This window comes from Bombina bombina, chromosome 5 (genome assembly GCF_027579735.1).
Source record: "Bombina bombina isolate aBomBom1 chromosome 5, aBomBom1.pri, whole genome shotgun sequence".
Classification (NCBI taxonomy): Eukaryota; Metazoa; Chordata; class Amphibia; order Anura; family Bombinatoridae; genus Bombina; species Bombina bombina.
In genome coordinates this window covers 676,333,939-676,353,981 of record NC_069503.1, presented here as the reverse complement: position 1 = coordinate 676,353,981, position 20,043 = coordinate 676,333,939, and the positions used below count along the sequence as shown (strand labels likewise).

At 41.7% G+C, this 20,043-nt stretch overlaps 1 protein-coding gene across 8 annotated transcripts in view; it reads right to left on the bottom strand.

The window, feature by feature from the left end:
• RELCH (RAB11 binding and LisH domain, coiled-coil and HEAT repeat containing) overlaps window positions 1-20,043 on the bottom strand; it is a 388,739-nt gene that overhangs the window by 229,921 nt on the left and 138,775 nt on the right. For all 8 annotated transcript variants that reach the window (XM_053714624.1, XM_053714625.1, XM_053714627.1 and 5 more), the window contains one exon: window positions 14,465-14,578. In XM_053714624.1, coding sequence (XP_053570599.1) covers window positions 14,465-14,578 — 114 coding nt within the window. The remainder of the gene's footprint in view (window positions 1-14,464; window positions 14,579-20,043) is intronic.

Below are 20,043 nucleotides of genomic sequence, written 5' to 3'. Positions count from 1 at the left end.
AAAAAGATGTGACAAGGGAGATGGGTTAGAAATAGGAGGTTTCCTTTTTTCTGACAGCTCATATTTACTTTACCCAAGCATCCTTTCCCACCGATACTGGGTACATTTTATTGAGAGCACAGTAGATTTGGGAGATAGCCTCGGAGTAACAATATGAGGGACAAATAAATTGTAAGGATGTCTAGAATATGCTTGAACTTTTTTTTTTAGACAAACTGCAACTGCAAGTTAAAAAGCAGACTTTAGGATGCTGTTTCATCACCTCTTAAAACATCCATTACGAATTCATTAGAGATGATTGACAAGACTTTCTCTGGCTCAACTTGTCCCACAAGAGCAAGGGGTGAGGATGTACAAGTGATTGCATGTGCAATCTTAAATTTCAGCAATAAATGCTGCCTCATTTTCCCCAAATACAGGCAGACAGGTAACCTACCTGGGAACTTTGTCTACTCACAACGGGAGCCTGAACAAAACGTATCCATAAATAATAACATTATGGAATATTCAAGCAATGGGAAACACCATATAAAAATGATATATCCTAAAAGGCACATGCAAATGAAATAACATAATTTATGTAAAACTTACCCGATAAATTCATTTATTTTATGGTGGCTAGAGTCCACAAGCCGTTACGTATGGGATATACAATCCTACAAGGAGGAAGCAAAGTTTCCAAAACCTCAAAAGCCTATAAATATCCCACTCACTTCACACATACCTCAGTTTAACGTATAGCCAAGTGGTGATGTGTTTAAGGAGTAAAAGCCAAAAAACAGGAACAAAGATGTGCATTTAAACAAAAAAAATATAATCCACAAATGAGTGGGGCCTGATGAACTCTTACCACTATGAAAGAAACTAATTTATCAGGTAAGTTTTGCATAAATTATGTTTTCTTTCATATAGGTGGTGAGAGTCCATGAGCTGTTACGTATGGGATTTAATACCCAAGATGTGGAAGTCCACGAGTAACAAGATAGGGAGGGATAAAACAAAAACAGCTTTTTCCGCTGAGAAATTATATCTAAAAATGTAATAAAGTCTTATATGACAAAAATACTCAAAATATACAGATGCTCCCTATACTTCTGCATCTTAACTGCATTAATAAGGCAACATATAAGTCCATATCAACTATATTGCCACATAATTCTTTAAAATTAGGGGAATTAGTGCCTGTTCCAGGGCTCTGAAATCTTCTTACAACACAACAGTGAAAATGAACACGCTTATAAAGGCCTGTCAATCTTCCCCCTTTCCCATTAACCAATCAAAAAAAGAACATGTGCATACATCAGAGGACCCTCACATAAAAGTGGCCCAGCTGCGCAAAAATGGTCCATTTTTCACACAGCACGGGGGAACCTATTATCAGAGGGGAAGGGAGTGTGTTTTGATCATGTATCACCGTTGGTATTTTGCAACATGTAGTGTTTTATTAACACTTGATATAACACGTATTGTAGCCTTTCATAGTTCAATGGGCATTTTATAGTAATGATGTATTTTTTTGCACAGCTGGGCCATTTTTATGTGAGGGTCCTCTGCTGCTTTATTACATTCCTCTAAAGAGCACCCTGGGGTGAGAGTGCACATACCCTCGAACTCTTTAGCATTATATATATATATATATATATATATATATATATATATATATATATACACATACGAAAAACTTAATCAAAAGTGAACAATCCATAGCCGAGAGTGTCTTTGAAAATATACTTACCTCAAGACACCTATCCACTCATAGAAGACAGCCAAACCAGTACTGAAACATATCAGCAGAGGCAATAGAATAGAAGCATAACGTCCATCTGTAAAGTGAGGCAGAAGATGAATACCTGTGACTGAATTTACCGAGAGCCCATGAAAAGATTTCCTGTGAGGCAAAAACATGGTGTCATGAGGCAGTACTCCCTTCAAAGACCTCTGACAAGAACTGTACTCTGAGGGGAACCGGGCTTCAATATGCTCTGAAGCGACTTTCACTGAAGAAATCAAGCAAATCATGCTTCAATCACCTCCTAAGGAGGCAACGTTTTAAACTGAAGTATGTGTGAGGTGGGTGGGTTATTTATAGGCTTTGAGGTTTGAAAAACTTTGCTTCCTCCTGGTAGGAATGTGTATCCTATACGTAAGAGCTTGTGGACTATCGCCACCGATATGAACGAAAAATAGCTTTAGTGTACGGTTTGCGTCATGGAGAGGCAGTATGTCCCAAATTTGCAGTAAAATGTAGACAAATGTTTCATAACACACTACAAACATAAGCAGTGTTATACACTGAAACTTTTGCCAGCCAGGTGGCATTATGAAGTAGCCGGGTAGGGGCAATGTAATTCTTTGCAATATTATAAAATTTTATCTTATTAATAAATGTTACTTAAGCTATCCAAAGCACAAATTAATTGCATCATTTAAGATAAAGTGATTTCATGATAGTTTGTGCAACAACAAAAAAAAAACACTGAATCAAGTATAACATTATGCTGTGGTCAAGCAGACACGTTTCAGTTTTATGCCTATTTAAAGAAAGTGCAAATTAATACTATTAGTTTGCTAGATTGCCTCAAAAACAGAATTTATGTTTACCTGATAAATTACTTTCTCCAACGGTGTGTCCGGTCCACGGCGTCATCCTTACTTGTGGGATATTCTCTTCCCCAACAGGAAATGGCAAAGAGCCCAGCAAAGCTGGTCACATGATCCATCCTAGGCTCCGCCTTCCCCAGTCATTCGACCGACGTAAAGGAGGAATATTTGCATAGGAGAAATCATATGATACAGTGGTGACTGTAGTTAGAGAAAATAAATCATCAGACCTGATTAAAAAACCAGGGCGGGCCGTGGACCGGACACACCGTTGGAGAAAGTAATTTATCAGGTAAACATAAATTCTGTTTTCTCCAACATAGGTGTGTCCGGTCCACGGCATCATCCTTACTTGTGGGAACCAATACCAAAGCTTTAGGACACGGATGATGGGAGGGAGCAAATCAGGTCACCTAGATGGAAGGCACCACGGCTTGCAAAACCTTTCTCCCAAAAATAGCCTCAGAAGAAGCAAAAGTATCAAATTTGTAAAATTTGGTAAAAGTGTGCAGTGAAGACCAAGTCGCTGCCTTACATATCTGATCAACAGAAGCCTCGTTCTTGAAGGCCCATGTGGAAGCCACGGCCCTAGTGGAATGAGCTGTGATTCTTTCAGGAGGCTGCCGTCCGGCAGTCTCATAAGCCAATCTGATGATGCTTTTAAGCCAAAAAGAGAGAGAGGTAGAAGTTGCTTTTTGACCTCTCCTTTTACCAGAATAAACAACAAACAAGGAAGATGTTTGTCTGAAATCCTTTGTAGCCTCTAAATAGAATTTTAGAGCACGAACTACATCCAAATTGTGCAACAAACGTTCCTTCTTTGAAACTGGATTCGGACACAAAGAAGGCACGACTATCTCCTGGTTAATATTTTTGTTAGAAACAACTTTCGGAAGAAAACCAGGCTTAGTACGCAAAACCACCTTATCTGCATGGAACACCAGATAAGGAGGAGAACACTGCAGAGCAGATAACTCTGAAACTCTTCTAGCAGAAGAAATTGCAACCAAAAACAAAACTTTCCGAGATAATAACTTGATATCAACGGAATGTAGGGGTTCAAACGGAACCCCCTGAAGAACTGAAAGAACTAAATTGAGACTCCAAGGAGGAGTCAAAGGTTTGTAAACAGGCTTGATTCTAACCAGAGCCTGAACAAAAGCTTGAACATCTGGCACAGCCGCCAGCTTTTTGTGAAGTAAAACAGATAAAGCAGAAATCTGTCCCTTCAAAGAACTTGCAGATAATCCTTTCTCCAAACCTTCTTGAAGAAAGGATAGAATCTTAGGAATTTTGATCTTGTTCCATGGGAATCCTTTAGATTCACACCAACAGATATATTTTTTCCATATTTTATGGTAGATTTTTCTAGTTACAGGCTTTCTAGCCTGAACAAGAGTATCAATGACAGAATCTGAGAACCCTCGCTTTGATAAAATCAAGCGTTCAATCTCCAAGCAGTCAGTTGGAGTGAGGCCAGATTCGGATGTTCAAACGGACCTTGAACAAGAAGGTCCTCTCTCAAAGGTAGCTTCCATGGTGGAGCCGATGACATATTCACCAGATCTGCATACCAAGTCCTGCGTGGCCACGCAGGAGCTATCAAGATCACCGATACCCTCTCCTGTTTGATCCTGGCTACCAGCCTGGGAATGAGAGGAAACGGTGGGAACACATAAGCTAGGTTGAAGCTCCAAGGTGCTACTAGTGCATCCACTAGAGTCGCCTTGGGATCCCTGGATCTGGACCCGTAGCAAGGAACCTTGAAGTTCTGACGAGACGCCATCAGATCCATGTCTGGAATGCCCCACAATTGAATTATTTGGGCAAAGATTTCCGGATGGAGTTCCCACTCCCCCGGATGAAATGTCTGACGACTCAGAAAATCCGCTTCCCAATTTTCCACTCCTGGGATGTGGATTGCAGACAAGTGGCAGGAGTGAGTCTCCGCCCATTGAATTATTTTGGTCACTTCTTCCATCGCCAGGGAACTCCTTGTTCCCCCCTGATGGTTGATATACGCAACAGTCGTCATGTTGTCTGATTGAAACCTTATGAATTTGGCCTTTGCTAGCTGAGGCCAAGCCTTGAGAGCATTGAATATCGCTCTCAGTTCCAGAATATTTATCGGGAGAAGAGATTCTTCCCGAGACCAAAGACCCTGAGCTTTTAGGGGTTCCCAGACCGCGCACCAGCCCACCAGACTGGCGTCGGTCGTGACAATGACCCACTCTGGTCTGCGGAAGCTCATCCCTTGTGACAGGTTGTCCAGGGTCAGCCACCAACGGAGTGAATCTCTGGTCCTCTGATCTACTTGTATCGTCGGAGACAAGTCTGTATAATCCCCATTCCACTGACTGAGCATGCACAGTTGTAATGGTCTGAGATGAATTCGCGCAAAAGGAACTATGTCCATTGCCGCGACCATCAAACCTATTACTTCCATGCACTGCGCTATGGAAGTAAGAAGAACAGAATGAAGTACTTGACAAGAGCTTAGAAGTTTTGATTTTCTGGCCTCTGTCAGAAAAATCCTCATTTCTAAGGAGTCTATTATTGTTCCCAAGAAGGGAACTCTTGTTGACGGGGATAGAGAACTTTTTTCTACGTTCACTTTCCACCCGTGAGATCTGAGAAAGGCCAGGACAATGTCCGTATGAGCCTTTGCTTGTGGTAGAGACGACGCTTGAATCAGTATGTCGTCCAAGTAAGGTACTACTGCAATGCCCCTTGGTCTTAGCACCGCTAGAAGGGACCCTAGTACCTTTGTGAAAATTCTTGGAGCAGTGGCTAATCCGAATGGAAGTGCCACAAACTGGTAATGCCTGTCCAGAAAGGCGAACCTTAGGAACCGATGATGTTCCTTGTGGATAGGAATATGTAGATACGCATCCTTTAAATCCACCGTGGTCATGAATTGACCTTCCTGGATGGTAGGAAGAATTGTCCGAATGGTTTCCATTTTGAACGATGGAACCTTGAGAAATTTGTTTAGGATCTTGAGATCTAAGATTGGTCTGAATGTTTCCTCTTTTTTGGGAACTATGAACAGATTGGAGTAGAATCCCATCCCTTGTTCTCCTAATGGAACAGGATGAATCACTCCCATTTTTAACAGGTCTTCTACACAATGTAAGAATGCCTGTCTTTTTATGTGGTCTGAAGACAATTGAGACCTGTGGAACCTTCCCCTTGGGGGTAGCTCCTTGAATTCCAGAAGATAACCTTGGGAGACTATTTCTAGCGCCCAAGGATCCAGAACATCTCTTGCCCAAGCCTGAGCGAAGAGAGAAAGTCTGCCCCCCACCAGATCCGGTCCCGGATCGGGGGCCAACATCTCATGCTGTCTTGGTAGCAGTGGCCGGTTTCTTGGCCTGCTTACCTTTGTTCCAGCCTTGCATTGGCCTCCAGGCTGGCTTGGTTTGAGAAGTATTACCCTCTTGCTTAGAGGATGTAGAACTTGAGGCTGGTCCGTTTCTGCGAAAGGGACGAAAATTTGGTTTATTTTTAGCCTTAAAAGACCTATCCTGAGGAAGGGCGTGGCCCTTACCCCCAGTGATATCTGAAATAATCTCTTTCAAGTCAGGGCCAAACAGCGTTTTCCCCTTGAAAGGTATGTTAAGCAATTTGTTCTTGGAGGACGCATCCGCTGACCAAGACTTTAGCCAAAGCGCTCTGCGCGCCACAATAGCAAACCCTGAATTTTTCGCCGCTAATCTAGCTAATTGCAAAGTGGCGTCTAAGGTAAAAGAGTTAGCCAACTTAAGTGCTTGAACTCTGCCCATAACCTCCTCATAAGAGGATGCTTGATTGAGCGACTTTTCTAGTTCCTCGAACCAGAAACACGCTGCTGTAGTGACAGGAACAATGCATGAAATTGGTTGTAGAAGGTAACCTTGCTGAACAAACATCTTTTTAAGCAAACCCTCTAATTTTTTGTCCATAGGATCTTTAAAAGCACAACTATCTTCTATAGGGATAGTGGTGCGTTTGTTTAGAGTAGAAACCGCCCCCTCGACCTTGGGGACTGTCTGCCATAAGTCCTTCCTGGGGTCGACCATAGGAAATAATTTCTTAAATATAGGGGGAGGGACAAAAGGTATGCCGGGCCTTTCCCATTCTTTATTTACAATGTCCGCCACCCGCTTGGGTATAGGAAAAGCTTCGGGGGGCACCGGGATCTCTAGGAACCTGTCCATTTTACATAATTTCTCTGGAATGACCAAATTGTCACAATCATCCAGAGTAGATAACACCTCCTTAAGCAGAGCGCGGAGATGTTCCAATTTAAATTTAAATGTAATAACATCAGGTTCAGCTTGTTGAGAAATTTTTCCTGAATCTGAAATTTCTCCCTCAGACAAAACCTCCCTAGCCCCTTCAGACTGGTGTAAGGGCATGTCAGAACCATTATCATCAGCGTCCTCATGCTCTTCAGTATCTAAAACAGAGCAGTCGCGCTTTCGCTGATAAGTGGGCATTTTGGCTAAAATGTTTTTAATAGAATTATCCATTACAGCCGTTAATTGTTGCATAGTAAGGAGGATTGGCGCACTAGATGTACTAGGGGCCTCCTGAGTGGGCAAGACTGGTGTAGACATAGAAGGGGATGATGCAGTACCATGCTTACTCCCCTCACTTAAGGAATCGTTTTGGGCAACATTATTATCAGTGGTATCATTGTCCCTACTTTGTTTGTCACATTTATCACATATATTTAAATGGATAGGAACCTTGGCTTCCGAACATACAGAACATCGTCTATCTGATAGTTCAGACATGTTAATAGGCATAAACTTGGTAACAAAGCACAAAAAACTTTTTAAAATAAAACCGTTACTGTCTCTTTAAATTTTAAACTGAACACACTTTTTACTGAATATACGCAAAAGTATGAAGGAAATGTTCAAAATTCACCAAAATTTCACCACAGTGTCATAAAGCCTTAAAAGTATTGCACACCAAATTTGAAAACATAATTTATGCTTACCTGATAAATTCCTTTCTTCTGTTGTGTGATCAGTCCACGGGTCATCATTACTTCTGGGATATTATCTCCTCCCCTACAGGAAGTGCAAGAGGATTCACCCAGCAGAGCTGCATATAGCTCCTCCCCTCTACGTCACTCCCAGTCATTCGACCAAGAATCAACGAGAAAGGAGAAACCAAGGGTGAAGTGGTGACTGGAGTATAATTTAAAAGATATTTACCTGCCTTAAAACAGGGCGGGCCGTGGACTGATCACACAACAGAAGAAAGGAATTTATCAGGTAAGCATAAATTATGTTTTCTTCTGTTATGTGTGATCAGTCCACGGGTCATCATTACTTCTGGGATACCAATACCAAAGCAAAAGTACACGGATGACGGGAGGGATAGGCAGGCTCATTATACAGAAGGAACCACTGCCTGAAGAACCTTTCTCCCAAAAATAGCCTTCGAAGAAGCAAAAGTGTCAAATTTGTAAAATTTGGAAAAAGTATGAAGCGAAGACCAAGTTGCAGCCTTGCAAATCTGTTCAACAGAGGCCTCATTCTTAAAGGCCCAAGTGGAAGCCACAGCTCTAGTAGAATGAGCTGTAATTCTTTCAGGAGGCTGCTGTCCAGCAGTCTCATAGGCTAAACGAATTATGCTACGAAGCCAGAAGGAGAGAGAGGTAGCCGAAGCCTTATGACCTCTCCTCTGACCAGAGTACACGACAAACAGGGAAGACGTTTGTCGAAAATCCTTAGTTGCCTGCAAGTAGAACTTGAGGGCACGAACTACATCCAGATTGTGTAGAAGACGTTCCTTCTTTGAAGAAGGATTTGGACACAAGGATGGAACAACAATCTCTTGATTGATATTCCTGTTAGTGACTACCTTAGGTAAGAACCCAGGTTTAGTACGCAGAACTACCTTGTCTGAGTGAAAAATCAGATAAGGAGAATCACAATGTAAGGCTGATAACTCAGAGACTCTTCGAGCCGAGGAAATAGCCATTAAAAACAGAACTTTCCAAGATAACAATTTTATATCAATGGAATGAAGGGGTTCAAACGGAACACCCTGTAAAACGTTAAGAACTAAGTTTAAACTCCATGGCGGAGCAACAGTTTTAAACACAGGCTTGATCCTAGCTAAAGCCTGACAAAAGGCCTGGACGTCTGGATTTTCTGACAGACGCCTGTGAAACAAGATGGACAGAGCTGAGATCTGTCCCTTTAATGAGCTAGCCGATAAACCCTTTTCTAAACCTTCTTGTAGAAAGGACAATATCCTAGGAATCCTAACCTTACTCCAGGAGTAACCTTTGGATTCGCACCAGTATAGGTATTTACGCCATATCTTATGGTAAATCCTTCTGGTAACAGGCTTCCTAGCCTGTATCAGGGTATCAATAACCGACTCAGAAAAACCACGTTTTGATAAAATCAAGCGTTCAATTTCCAAGCAGTCAGCTTCAGAGAAGTTAGATTTTGATGTTTGAATGGACCCTGTATCAGAAGGTCCTGTCTTAGAGGTAGAGACCAAGGCGGACAGGATGACATGTCCACTAGATCTGCATACCAAGTCCTGCGTGGCCATGCAGGCGCTATTAGAATCACTGATGCTCTCTCCTGTTTGATTTTGGCAATCAATCGAGGAAGCAGCGGGAAGGGTGGAAACACATAAGCCATCCCGAAGTTCCAAGGTGCTGTCAAGGCATCTATCAGAACCGCTCCCGGATCCCTGGATCTGGACCCGTAGCGAGGAAGTTTGGCGTTCTGGCGAGACGCCATGAGATCTATCTCTGGTTTGCCCCAACGTCGAAGTATTTGGGCAAAGATCTCCGGATGAAGTTCCCACTCCCCCGGATGAAAAGTCTGGCGGCTCAAGAAATCCGCCTCCCAGTTCTCCACTCCCGGGATGTGGATTGCTGACAGGTGGCAAGAGTGAGACTCTGCCCAGCGAATTATCTTTGATACCTCCATCATTGCTAGGGAGCTTCTTGTCCCTCCTTGATGGTTGATGTAAGCTACAGTCGTGATGTTGTCCGACTGAAACCTGATGAACCCCCGAGTTTTTAACTGGGGCCAAGCCAGAAGGGCATGGAGAACTGCTCTTAATTCCAGAATGTTTATTGGCAGGAGACTTTCCTCCTGATTCCATTGTCCCTGAGCCTTCAGAGAATTCCAGACAGCGCCCCAACCTAGTAGGCTGGCGTCTGTTGTTACAATTGTCCAGTCCGGCCTGCTGAATGGCATCCCCCTGGACAGATGTGGCCGAGAAAGCCACCATAGAAGAGAGTTTCTGGTCTCTTGATCCAGATTCAGAGTAGGGGACAAGTCTGAGTAATCCCCATTCCACTGACTCAGCATGCACAATTGCAGCGGTCTGAGATGAAGACGTGCAAAGGGTACTATGTCCATTGCTGCTACCATTAAGCCGATCACCTCCATGCATTGAGCTACTGACGGGAGTTGAATGGAATGAAGGACACGGCATGCATTTAGAAGCTTTGTTAATCTGTCCTCTGTCAGATAAATCTTCATTTCTACAGAATCTATAAGAGTCCCCAAGAATGGAACTCTTGTGAGAGGAAAAAGGGAACTCTTCTTTTCGTTCACTTTCCATCCATGCGACCTTAGAAATGCCAGAACTAACTCTGTATGAGACTTGGCAGTTTGAAAGCTTGAAGCTTGTATCAGAATGTCGTCTAGGTACGGAGCTACCGAAATTCCTCGCGGTCTTAGTACCGCCAGAAGGGCACCCAGAACCTTTGTGAAGATTCTTGGAGCCGTAGCCAATCCGAATGGAAGAGCTACAAACTGGTAATGCCTGTCTAAGAAGGCAAACCTTAGATACCGGTAATGATCTTTGTGAATCGGTATGTGAAGGTAAGCATCCTTTAAATCCACTGTGGTCATGTACTGACCCTTTTGGATCATGGGTAAGATTGTCCGAATAGTTTCCATTTTGAACGAAGGAACTCTTAGGAATTTGTTTAGGATCTTTAAATCCAAGATTGGCCTGAAAGTTCCCTCTTTTTTGGGAACCACAAACAGGTTTGAGTAAAACCCTTGTCCTTGTTCCGACCGCGGAACCGGATGGATCACTCCCATTAATAACAGATCTTGTACACAGCGTAGAAACGCTTCTTTCTTTATCTGGTTTGATGACAACCTTGACAGATGAAATCTCCCTCTTGGGGGAGAGAATTTGAAGTCTAGAAGGTATCCCTGAGATATGATCTCTAGCGCCCAGGGATCCTGAACATCTCTTGCCCAGGCCTGGGCGAAGAGAGAGAGTCTGCCCCCCACTAGATCCGGTCCCGGATCGGGGGCCCTCGGTTCATGCTGTCTTTTGGGCAGCAGCAGGTTTCCTGGCCTGCTTGCCCTTGTTCCAGGACTGGTTAGGTTTCCAGCCTTGTCTGTAACGAGCAACAGCTCCTTCCTGTTTTGGTGCAGTGGAAGTTGATGCTGCTCCTGCTTTGAAATTCCGAAAGGGACGAAAATTAGACTGTCTAGCCTTAGCTTTGGCTTTGTCTTGAGGCAGGGCGTGGCCCTTACCTCCTGTAATGTCAGCGATAATTTCTTTCAAACCGGGCCCAAATAAAGTTTGCCCCTTGAAAGGTATATTAAGTAATTTGGACTTAGAAGTTACATCAGCTGACCAGGATTTTAGCCACAGCGCCCTACGTGCCTGAATGGCGAATCCTGAGTTCTTAGCCGTAAGTTTGGTTAAATGTACTACGGCCTCCGAAATGAATGAATTAGCTAGTTTAAGGACTCTAAGCCTGTCCGTAATGTCGTCCAGCGTAGCTGAACTAAGGTTCTCATCCAGAGACTCAATCCAAAATGCTGCCGCAGCCGTAATCGGCGCGATGCATGCAAGGGGTTGCAATATAAAACCTTGTTGAACAAACATTTTCTTAAGGTAACCCTCTAATTTTTTATCCATTGGATCTGAAAAAGCACAGCTATCCTCCACCGGGATAGTGGTACGCTTAGCTAAAGTAGAAACTGCTCCCTCCACCTTAGGGACCGTTTGCCATAAGTCCCGTGTGGTGGCGTCTATTGGAAACATCTTTCTAAATATTGGAGGGGGTGAGAACGGCACACCGGGTCTATCCCACTCCTTAGTAACAATTTCAGTTAGTCTCTTAGGTATAGGAAAAACGTCAGTACTCGCCGGTACCGCAAAGTATTTATCCAACCTACACAATTTTTCTGGTATTGCAACAGTGTTACAATCATTAAGAGCCGCTAAAACCTCCCCTAGTAATACACGGAGGTTCTCCAATTTAAATTTAAAATTTGAAATATCTGAATCCAATCTGTTTGGATCAGAACCATCACCCACAGAATGAAGCTCTCCGTCCTCATGTTCTGCAAGCTGTGACGCAGTATCAGACATGGCCCTAGTATTATCAGCGCACTCTGTTCTCACCCCAGAGTGATCACGCTTGCCTCTTAGTTCTGGTAATTTAGCCAAAACTTCAGTCATAACAGTAGCCATATCTTGTAATGTTATCTGTAATGGCCGCCCAGATGTACTAGGCGCCATAATATCACGCACCTCCCGGGCGGGAGATGCAGGTACTGACACGTGAGGCGAGTTAGTCGGCATAACTCTCCCCTCGCTGTTTGGTGAAATTTGTTCAATTTGTACAGATTGGCTTTTATTTAAAGTAGCATCAATACAGTTAGTACATAAATTTCTATTGGGCTCCACCTTGGCATTGGAACAAATGACACAGATATCTTCCTCTGAATCAGACATGTTTAACACACTAGCAATAAACTTGCAACTTGGTTACAATCTTATTTAACAAAAACGTACTGTGCCTCAAAGAGCACTAAACGATTAAATGACAGTTGAAATAATGAACTGAAAAACAGTTATAGCGTCAATCCTTAAAAACAACACAACTTTTAGCAAAGGTTTGTTCCCATTAGTAAAGTAACAATAATTACAGAGCAACGTTTTTAATCACAGTCAATATATAAGTCTCACAGCTCTGCTGAGAGAATCTACCTCCCTCCAAAGAAGTTTGAAGACCCCTGAGTTCTGTTAGAGATGAACCGGATCATGCAGGAAATACAAGAGTAACTGACTGGAATTTTTTGATGCGTAGCAAAGAGCGCCAAAAACGGCCCCTCCCCCTCACACACAGCAGTGAGAGAGAAACGAAACTGTCACAATTAAAACAAGCAACTGCCAAGTGGAAAAATAATGCCCAAATATTTATTCACTCAGTACCTCAGAAAATGCAAACGATTCTACATTCCAGCAAAAACGTTTAACATAATAAATACCTATTAAAAGGTTTAATGTACTTTTAACAGAGTAATTCCGGTGAAATACCATCCCCAGAATACTGAAGTGTAGAGTATACATACATGTCATTATAACGGTATGGCAGGATTTTCTCATCAATTCCATTCAGAAAATAAAAACTGCTACATACCTCAATGCAGATTCATCTGCCCGCTGTCCCCTGATCTGAAGCTTTTACCTCCCTCAGATGGCCGAGAAACAGCAATATGATCTTAACTACTCCGGTTAAAATCATAGTAAAAACTCTGGTAGATTCTTCTTCAAACTCTGCCAGAGAGGCAATAACACGCTCCGGTGCTATTGTAAAATAACAAACTTTTGATTGAAGTTATAAAAACTAAGTATAATCACCATAGTCCTCTCACACATCCTATCTAGTTGCTGGGTGCAAGAGAATGACTGGGAGTGACGTAGAGGGGAGGAGCTATATGCAGCTCTGCTGGGTGAATCCTCTTGCACTTCCTGTAGGGGAGGAGATAATATCCCAGAAGTAATGATGACCCGTGGACTGATCACACATAACAGAAGAAAGCTTTATCTCTTAAAATAACGGAACCGGAGCCGTTTTTACATTTAACCCCTATACAGTCCCTGGTATCTGCTTTGCTGAGACCCAACCAAGCCCAGAGGGGAATACGATACCAAATGACGCCTTCAATAAGCTTTTTCAGTGGATCTGAGCTCCTCACACATGCATCTGCATGCCTTGCTTCTCAAAAACAACTGCGCATTAGTGGCGCGAAAATGAGGCTCTGCCTATGACTAGAAAAGGCCCCCAGTGAAAAGGTGTCCAATACAGTGCCTGTCCGTTTTTTTAACAAGTTGCCAAGATTAAAATAACTCTCCTAAGTTATAAACCATATAGTAATCGTTTTGGCCCAGAAAAATGTCTACCAGTCTTTAAAGCCCTTGTGAAGCCCTTGTATTCTTATATTGAAAATTAAGAAAATGGCTTACCGGATCCCATAGGGAAAATGACAGCTTCCAGCATTACCAAGTCTTGTTAGAAATGTGTCATACCTCAAGCAGCCAAAGTCTGCTCACTGTTTCCCCCAACTGAAGTTAATTCCTCTCAACAGTCCTGTGTGGAAACAGCCATCGATTTTAGTAACGGTTGCTAAAATCATTTTCCTCTTACAAACAGAAATCTTCATCTCTTTTCTGTTTCAGAGTAAATAGTACATACCAGCACTATTTTAAAATAACAAACTCTTGATTGAAGAATAAAAACTACATTTAAACACCAAAAAACTCTGAGCCATCTCCGTGGAGATGTTGCCTGTGCAACGGCAAAGAGAATGACTGGGGAAGGCGGAGCCTAGGAGGGATCATGTGACCAGCTTTGCTGGGCTCTTTGCCATTTCCTGTTGGGGAAGAGAATATCCCACAAGTAAGGATGACGCCGTGGACCGGACACACCTATGTTGGAGAAACAGGAAATTCTGTATTGTTATCCTAAGCTCCATATTACCACTAACCAACAAGATTATGAACTAGCAGACTTAATAGTTTCAAACCATCTAACTCAAAACCAAGGCGTGCCACAATACACATTACTTACCTGGTCATCGTTTTCATCTGAAAAGGTTATTGACGTGAGCTTGTTGTTATTTTTTAATAAATACTCGTTCACAAGGAAGTTTAGTGCTCTTTTTTCAAGCGGTTTTATAGGCTCCTACAATGAAATGACAATCATTATTAAAAATGCAAAAAAAAGGTGCCCATTACAACAGATATTGCAAGTCACGCGAATAAGAGGAAAGAAGAGACACAGTTCCGTCATACATAATGATGAAAACAGAACAGGTTAAGGATAATCTAAAACAGCACTGTCACCCTGAAAAAAAATGAGCTAATAGAACAAGTTGTAGCGAGTGAATTTAACAACAATATTAATGGCCTTGGAGGTGTTAGACTTAAAATATCCCAAACTTAATTTTCCATGATGATTGACAAGCCCTGCAAAAAAAGCAAATTGGTTGCGCAATAGCAGGGAGTGAGGCTGCTTGTGCAGTCTTAAATTTTAGCAGCGACCGTCATCTTGCTCCCCTGTAGTGAAAACCCCCCAACTGTCCTGATTTTCGCGGGACAGTCCCGATTTTAGGGGTCTGTCCCGGGGTGCTTGCCATCTGTCCCGCATTGCCCCATGCATTTTCTTTTTTTTTTTAATTCTATTGGGCCCATACTCAGAAGCAGCTGTTTTTTCTCTCCCAGGGTTATATACATGTTAGATTCCCTGTGGAAAAGGAATGGTGTGTGGGTTAAGCAGGAGTAAGAAGGCTGTATACCCTCTGACCTCAGGTAATGGTGACCTCTAACCTCTGGTAGTGATGACCTCTAACCCCTGGTGATAATACTAGCATGCCTTCAGATTTATACGATGAGCAGTGCTAACACCAGGGTAACGAACAGTGGCAGCCTCAAACTGCCAGCTAATGTGCTTGCCAACCCTAGGACCCCATACAATGAATTGCAGATACCCATATATGATGTAGTGTGTGTGTGTGTATATATATCTGTATGTATAAGTGTGTGTATTTGCATATATAAGTGTAAGCTATGTAGTGTGTGTGTGTGTGTGTGTGTATATGCATGCATAAGTGTAAGCTATGCAGTGTGTGTGTATCTGTATGTATAAGTGTATGCTGTGTAGTGTGTGTATTTGCATGTATAAGTGTAAGCTATGTAGAGTGTGTGTGTATCTGCATGTATAAGTGTATGCTATGTAGTGTGTGTGTGTATCTGCATGTATAAGTGTATGCTATGTAGTGTGTGTATCTGCATATATAAGTGTAAGCTATGTAGTGTGTGTATATTTGCATGTATAAGTGTAAGCTATGTAATGTGTGTGTATCTGCATGTATAAGTGTAAGCTATGTAATGTGTGTGTATCTGCATGTATAAGTGTAAGCTATGTAGTGTGTGCGTATCTGCATGTATAAGTGTTAGCTATGTAGTGTGTGTGTGTGTGTGTGAATATGCATGTATAAGTGTAAGCTATGTAGTGTGTGTGTATCTGCATGTATAAGTGTATGCTATGTAGTGTGTGTATTTGCATGTACACTGTGTGCAGAATTATTAGGCAAATGAGTATTTTGACCACATCATCCTCTTTATGCATGTTGTCTTACTCCAAGCTGTATATTCTCGAAAGCCTACTACCAATTAAGCATATTAGGTGATGTGCATCTCTGTAATGAGAAGGGGTGTGGTCTAATGACATCAACACCCTATATCAGGTGTGCATAATTATTAGGCAACTTCCTTTCCTTTGGCAAAATGGGTCAAAAGAAGGACTTGACAGGCTCAGAAAAGTAAAAAATAATGAGATATCTTGCAGAGGGATGCAGCACTCTTAAAATTGCAAAGCTTCTGAAGCGTGATCATCGAACAATCAAGCGTTTCATTCAAAATAGTCAACAGGGTCGCAAGAAGCGTGTGGAAAAACCAAGGCGCAAAATAACTGCCCATGAACTGAGAAAAGTTAAGCGTGCAGCTGCCAAGATGCCACTTGCCACCAGTTTGGCCATATTTCAGAGCTGCAACATCACTGGAGTGCCCAAAGGCACAATGTGTGCAATACTCAGAGACATGGCCAAGGTAAGAAAGGCTGAAAACGACCACCACAGAACAAAACACACAAGCTGAAACGTCAAGACTGGGCCAAGAAATATCTCAAGACTGATTTTTCTAAGGTTTTATGGACTGATGAAATGAGAGTGAGTCTTGATGGGCCGGATGGATGGGCCCGTGGCTGGATTGGTAAAGGGCAGAGAGCTCCAGTCCGACTCAGACGCCAGCAAGGTGGAGGTGGAGTACTGGTTTGGGCTGGTATCATCAAAGATGAGCTTGTGGGGCCTTTTCGGGTTGAGGATGGAGTCATGCTCAACTCCCAGTCCTACTGCCAGTTTCTGGAAGACACCTTCTTCAAGCAGTGGTACAGGAAGAAGTCTGCATCCTTCAAGAAAAACATGATTTTCATGCAGGACAATGCTCCATCACACGCGTCCAAGTACTCCACAGCGTGGCTGGCAAGAAAGGGTATAAAAGAAGAAAATCTAATGACATGGCCTCCTTGTTCACCTGATCTGAACCCCATTGAGAACCTGTGGTCCATCATCAAATGTGAGATTTACAAGGAGGGAAAACAGTACACCTCTCTGAACAGTGTCTGGGAGGCTGTGGTTGCTGCTGCACGCAATGTTGATGGTGAACAGATCAAAACACTGACAGAATCCATGGATGGCAGGCTTTTGAGTGTCCTTGCAAAGAAAGGTGGCTATATTGGTCACTGATTTGTTTTTGTTTTGTTTTTGAATGTCAGAAATGTATATTTGTGAATGTTGAGATGTTATATTGGTTTCACTGGTAAAAATAAATAATTGAAATGGGTATATATTTGTTTTTTGTTAAGTTGCCTAATAATTATGCACAGTAATAGTCACCTGCACACACAGATATCCCCCTAAAATAGCTATAACTAAAAACAAACTAAAAACTACTTCCAAAACTATTCAGCTTTGATATTAATGAGTTTTTTTGGGTTCATTGAGAACATGGTTGTTGTTCAATAATAAAATTAATCCTCAAAAATACAACTTGCCTAATAATTCTGCACTCCCTGTATAAGTGTAAGCTATGTAGAGTGTGTGTGTATCTGCATGTATAAGTGTAAGCTATGTAGTGTGTGTGTGTATATTTGCATGTATAAGTGTATGCTATGTAGTGTGTGTATCTGCATATTTAAGTGTAAGCTATGAAGTGTGTGTGTGTGTGTGTGTATTTGCATGTATAAGTGTAAGCTATGTAATGTGTGTGTAGCTGCATGTATAAGTGTAAGCTATGTAGTGTGTGCGTGTATCTGCATGTATAAGTGTAAGCTATGTAGTGTATGTGTGTGTGTGTATCTGCATGTATAACTGTATGCTATGTAGTGTGTGAATCTGCATATATGTGTAAGCTATGTAGTGTGTGTGTGTGTATCTGCATGTATAAGTGTAAGCTATGTAGTGGTTGTGTGTGTATATTTGCATGTATAAGTGTATGCTATGTAGTGTGTGTATCTGCATATATAAGTGTAAGCTATGAAGTGTGTGTGTGTGTATATTTGCATGTATAAGTGTAAGCTATGTAATGTGTGTGTATCTGCATGTATAAGTGTAAGCTATGTAGTGTGTGCGTATACCTGCATGTATAAGTGTAAGCTATGTAGTGTGTGTGTACCTGCATGTATAAATCTTTGCAGTGTGTGTGTGTGTGTGTATCTGCATGTATAAGTGTAAGCTATGTAGTGTGTGTGTATCTGCATGTATAAATCTATGCAGTGTAGTGTGTGTCTGTGTGTATCTGCATGTATAAGTGTAAGCTATGTAGTGTGTGTGTGTATCTACATGTATAAGTGTAAGCTATGTACTGTGTGTGCATCTGCATGTATAGGTGTATGCTGTGTAGTGTGTGTATTTGCATGTATAAGTGTAAGCTATGTAGTGTGTGTGTGTATCTGCATGTATAAGTGTAACCTATGTAGTGTGTGTGTGTATCTGCATGTATAAGTGTATGCTGTGTAGTGTGTGTGTATCTGCATGTATAAGTGTAGGCTATGTAGTGTGTGTGTATCTGCATGTATAAGTGTATGCAGTGTAGTGTGTGTGTGTGTATCTGCATGTATAAGTGTAAGCTATGTAGTGTGTGTGTATCTGCATGTATAGGTGTATGCTGTGTAGTGTGTGTATTTGCATGTATAAGTGTAAGCTATGTAGTGTGTGTGTGTATCTGCATGTATAAGTGTAAGCTAGGTAGTGTGTGTGTGTATATTTGCATGTATAAGTGTATGCTATGAAGTGTGTGTATCTGCATGTATAAGTGTAAGCTAGGTAGTGTGTGTGTGTGTATATTTGCATGTATAAGTGTATGCTATGTAGTGTGTGTGTATCTGCATGTATAAATCAATGCAGTGTAGTGTGTGTGTGTGTGTGTGTGTATCTGCATGTATAAGTGTAAGCTATGTAGTGTATGTGTGTATCTACATGTATAAGTGTAAGCTATGTACTGTGTGTGTATCTGCATGTATAGGTGTATGCTGTGTAGTGTGTGTATTTGCATGTATAAGTGTAAGCTATGTAGTGTGTGTGTGTGTATCTGCATGTATAAGTGTAAGCTAGGTAGTGTGTGTGTGTGTATATTTGCATGTATAAGTATATGCTATGTAGTGTGTGTATCTGCATATATAAGTGTAAGCTATGAAGTGTGTGTGTGTGTGTGTGTGTGTGTGTATTTGCATGTATAAGTGTAACCTATGTAATGTGTGTGTATCTGCATGTACAAGTGTAAGCTATGTAGTGTGTGTGTATCTGCATGTATAGGTGTATGCTGTGTAGTGTGTGTATTTGCATGTATAAGTGTAAGCTATGTAGTGTGTGTGTGTATCTGCATGTATAAGTGTAAGCTAGGTAGTGTGTGTGTGTATATTTGCATGTATAAGTGTATGCTATGTAGTGTGTGTATCTGCATGTATAAGTGTAAGCTATGTAGTGTGTGTGTGTATCTGCATGTATAAGTGTAAGCTAGGTAGTGTGTGTGTGTGTATATTTGCATGTATAAGTGTATGCTATGTAGTGTGTGTGTATCTGCATGTATAAATCTATGCAGTGTAGTGTGTGTGTGTGTCTGCATGTATAAGTGTAAGCTATGTAGTGTGTGTGTGTGTGTATCTACATGTATAAGTGTAAGCTATGTACTGTGTGTGTATCTGCATGTATAGGTGTATGCTGTGTAGTGTGTGTATTTGCATGTATAAGTGTAAGCTATGTAGTGTGTGTGTGTGTATCTGCATGTATAAGTGTAAGCTAGGTAGTGTGTGTATATTTGCATGTATAAGTGTATGCTATGTAGTGTGTGTATCTGCATATATAAGTGTAAGCTATGAAGTGTGTGTGTGTGTGTGTGTATTTGCATGTATAAGTGTAACCTATGTAATGTGTGTGTATCTGCATGTACAAGTGTAAGCTATGTAGTGTGTGCGTGTATCTACATGTATAAGTGTAAGCTATGTAGTGTGTGTATCTGCATGTATAAGTGTAGGCTATGTAGTGTGTGTGTATCTGCATGTATAAGTGTATGCAGTGTAGTGTGTGTGTGTGT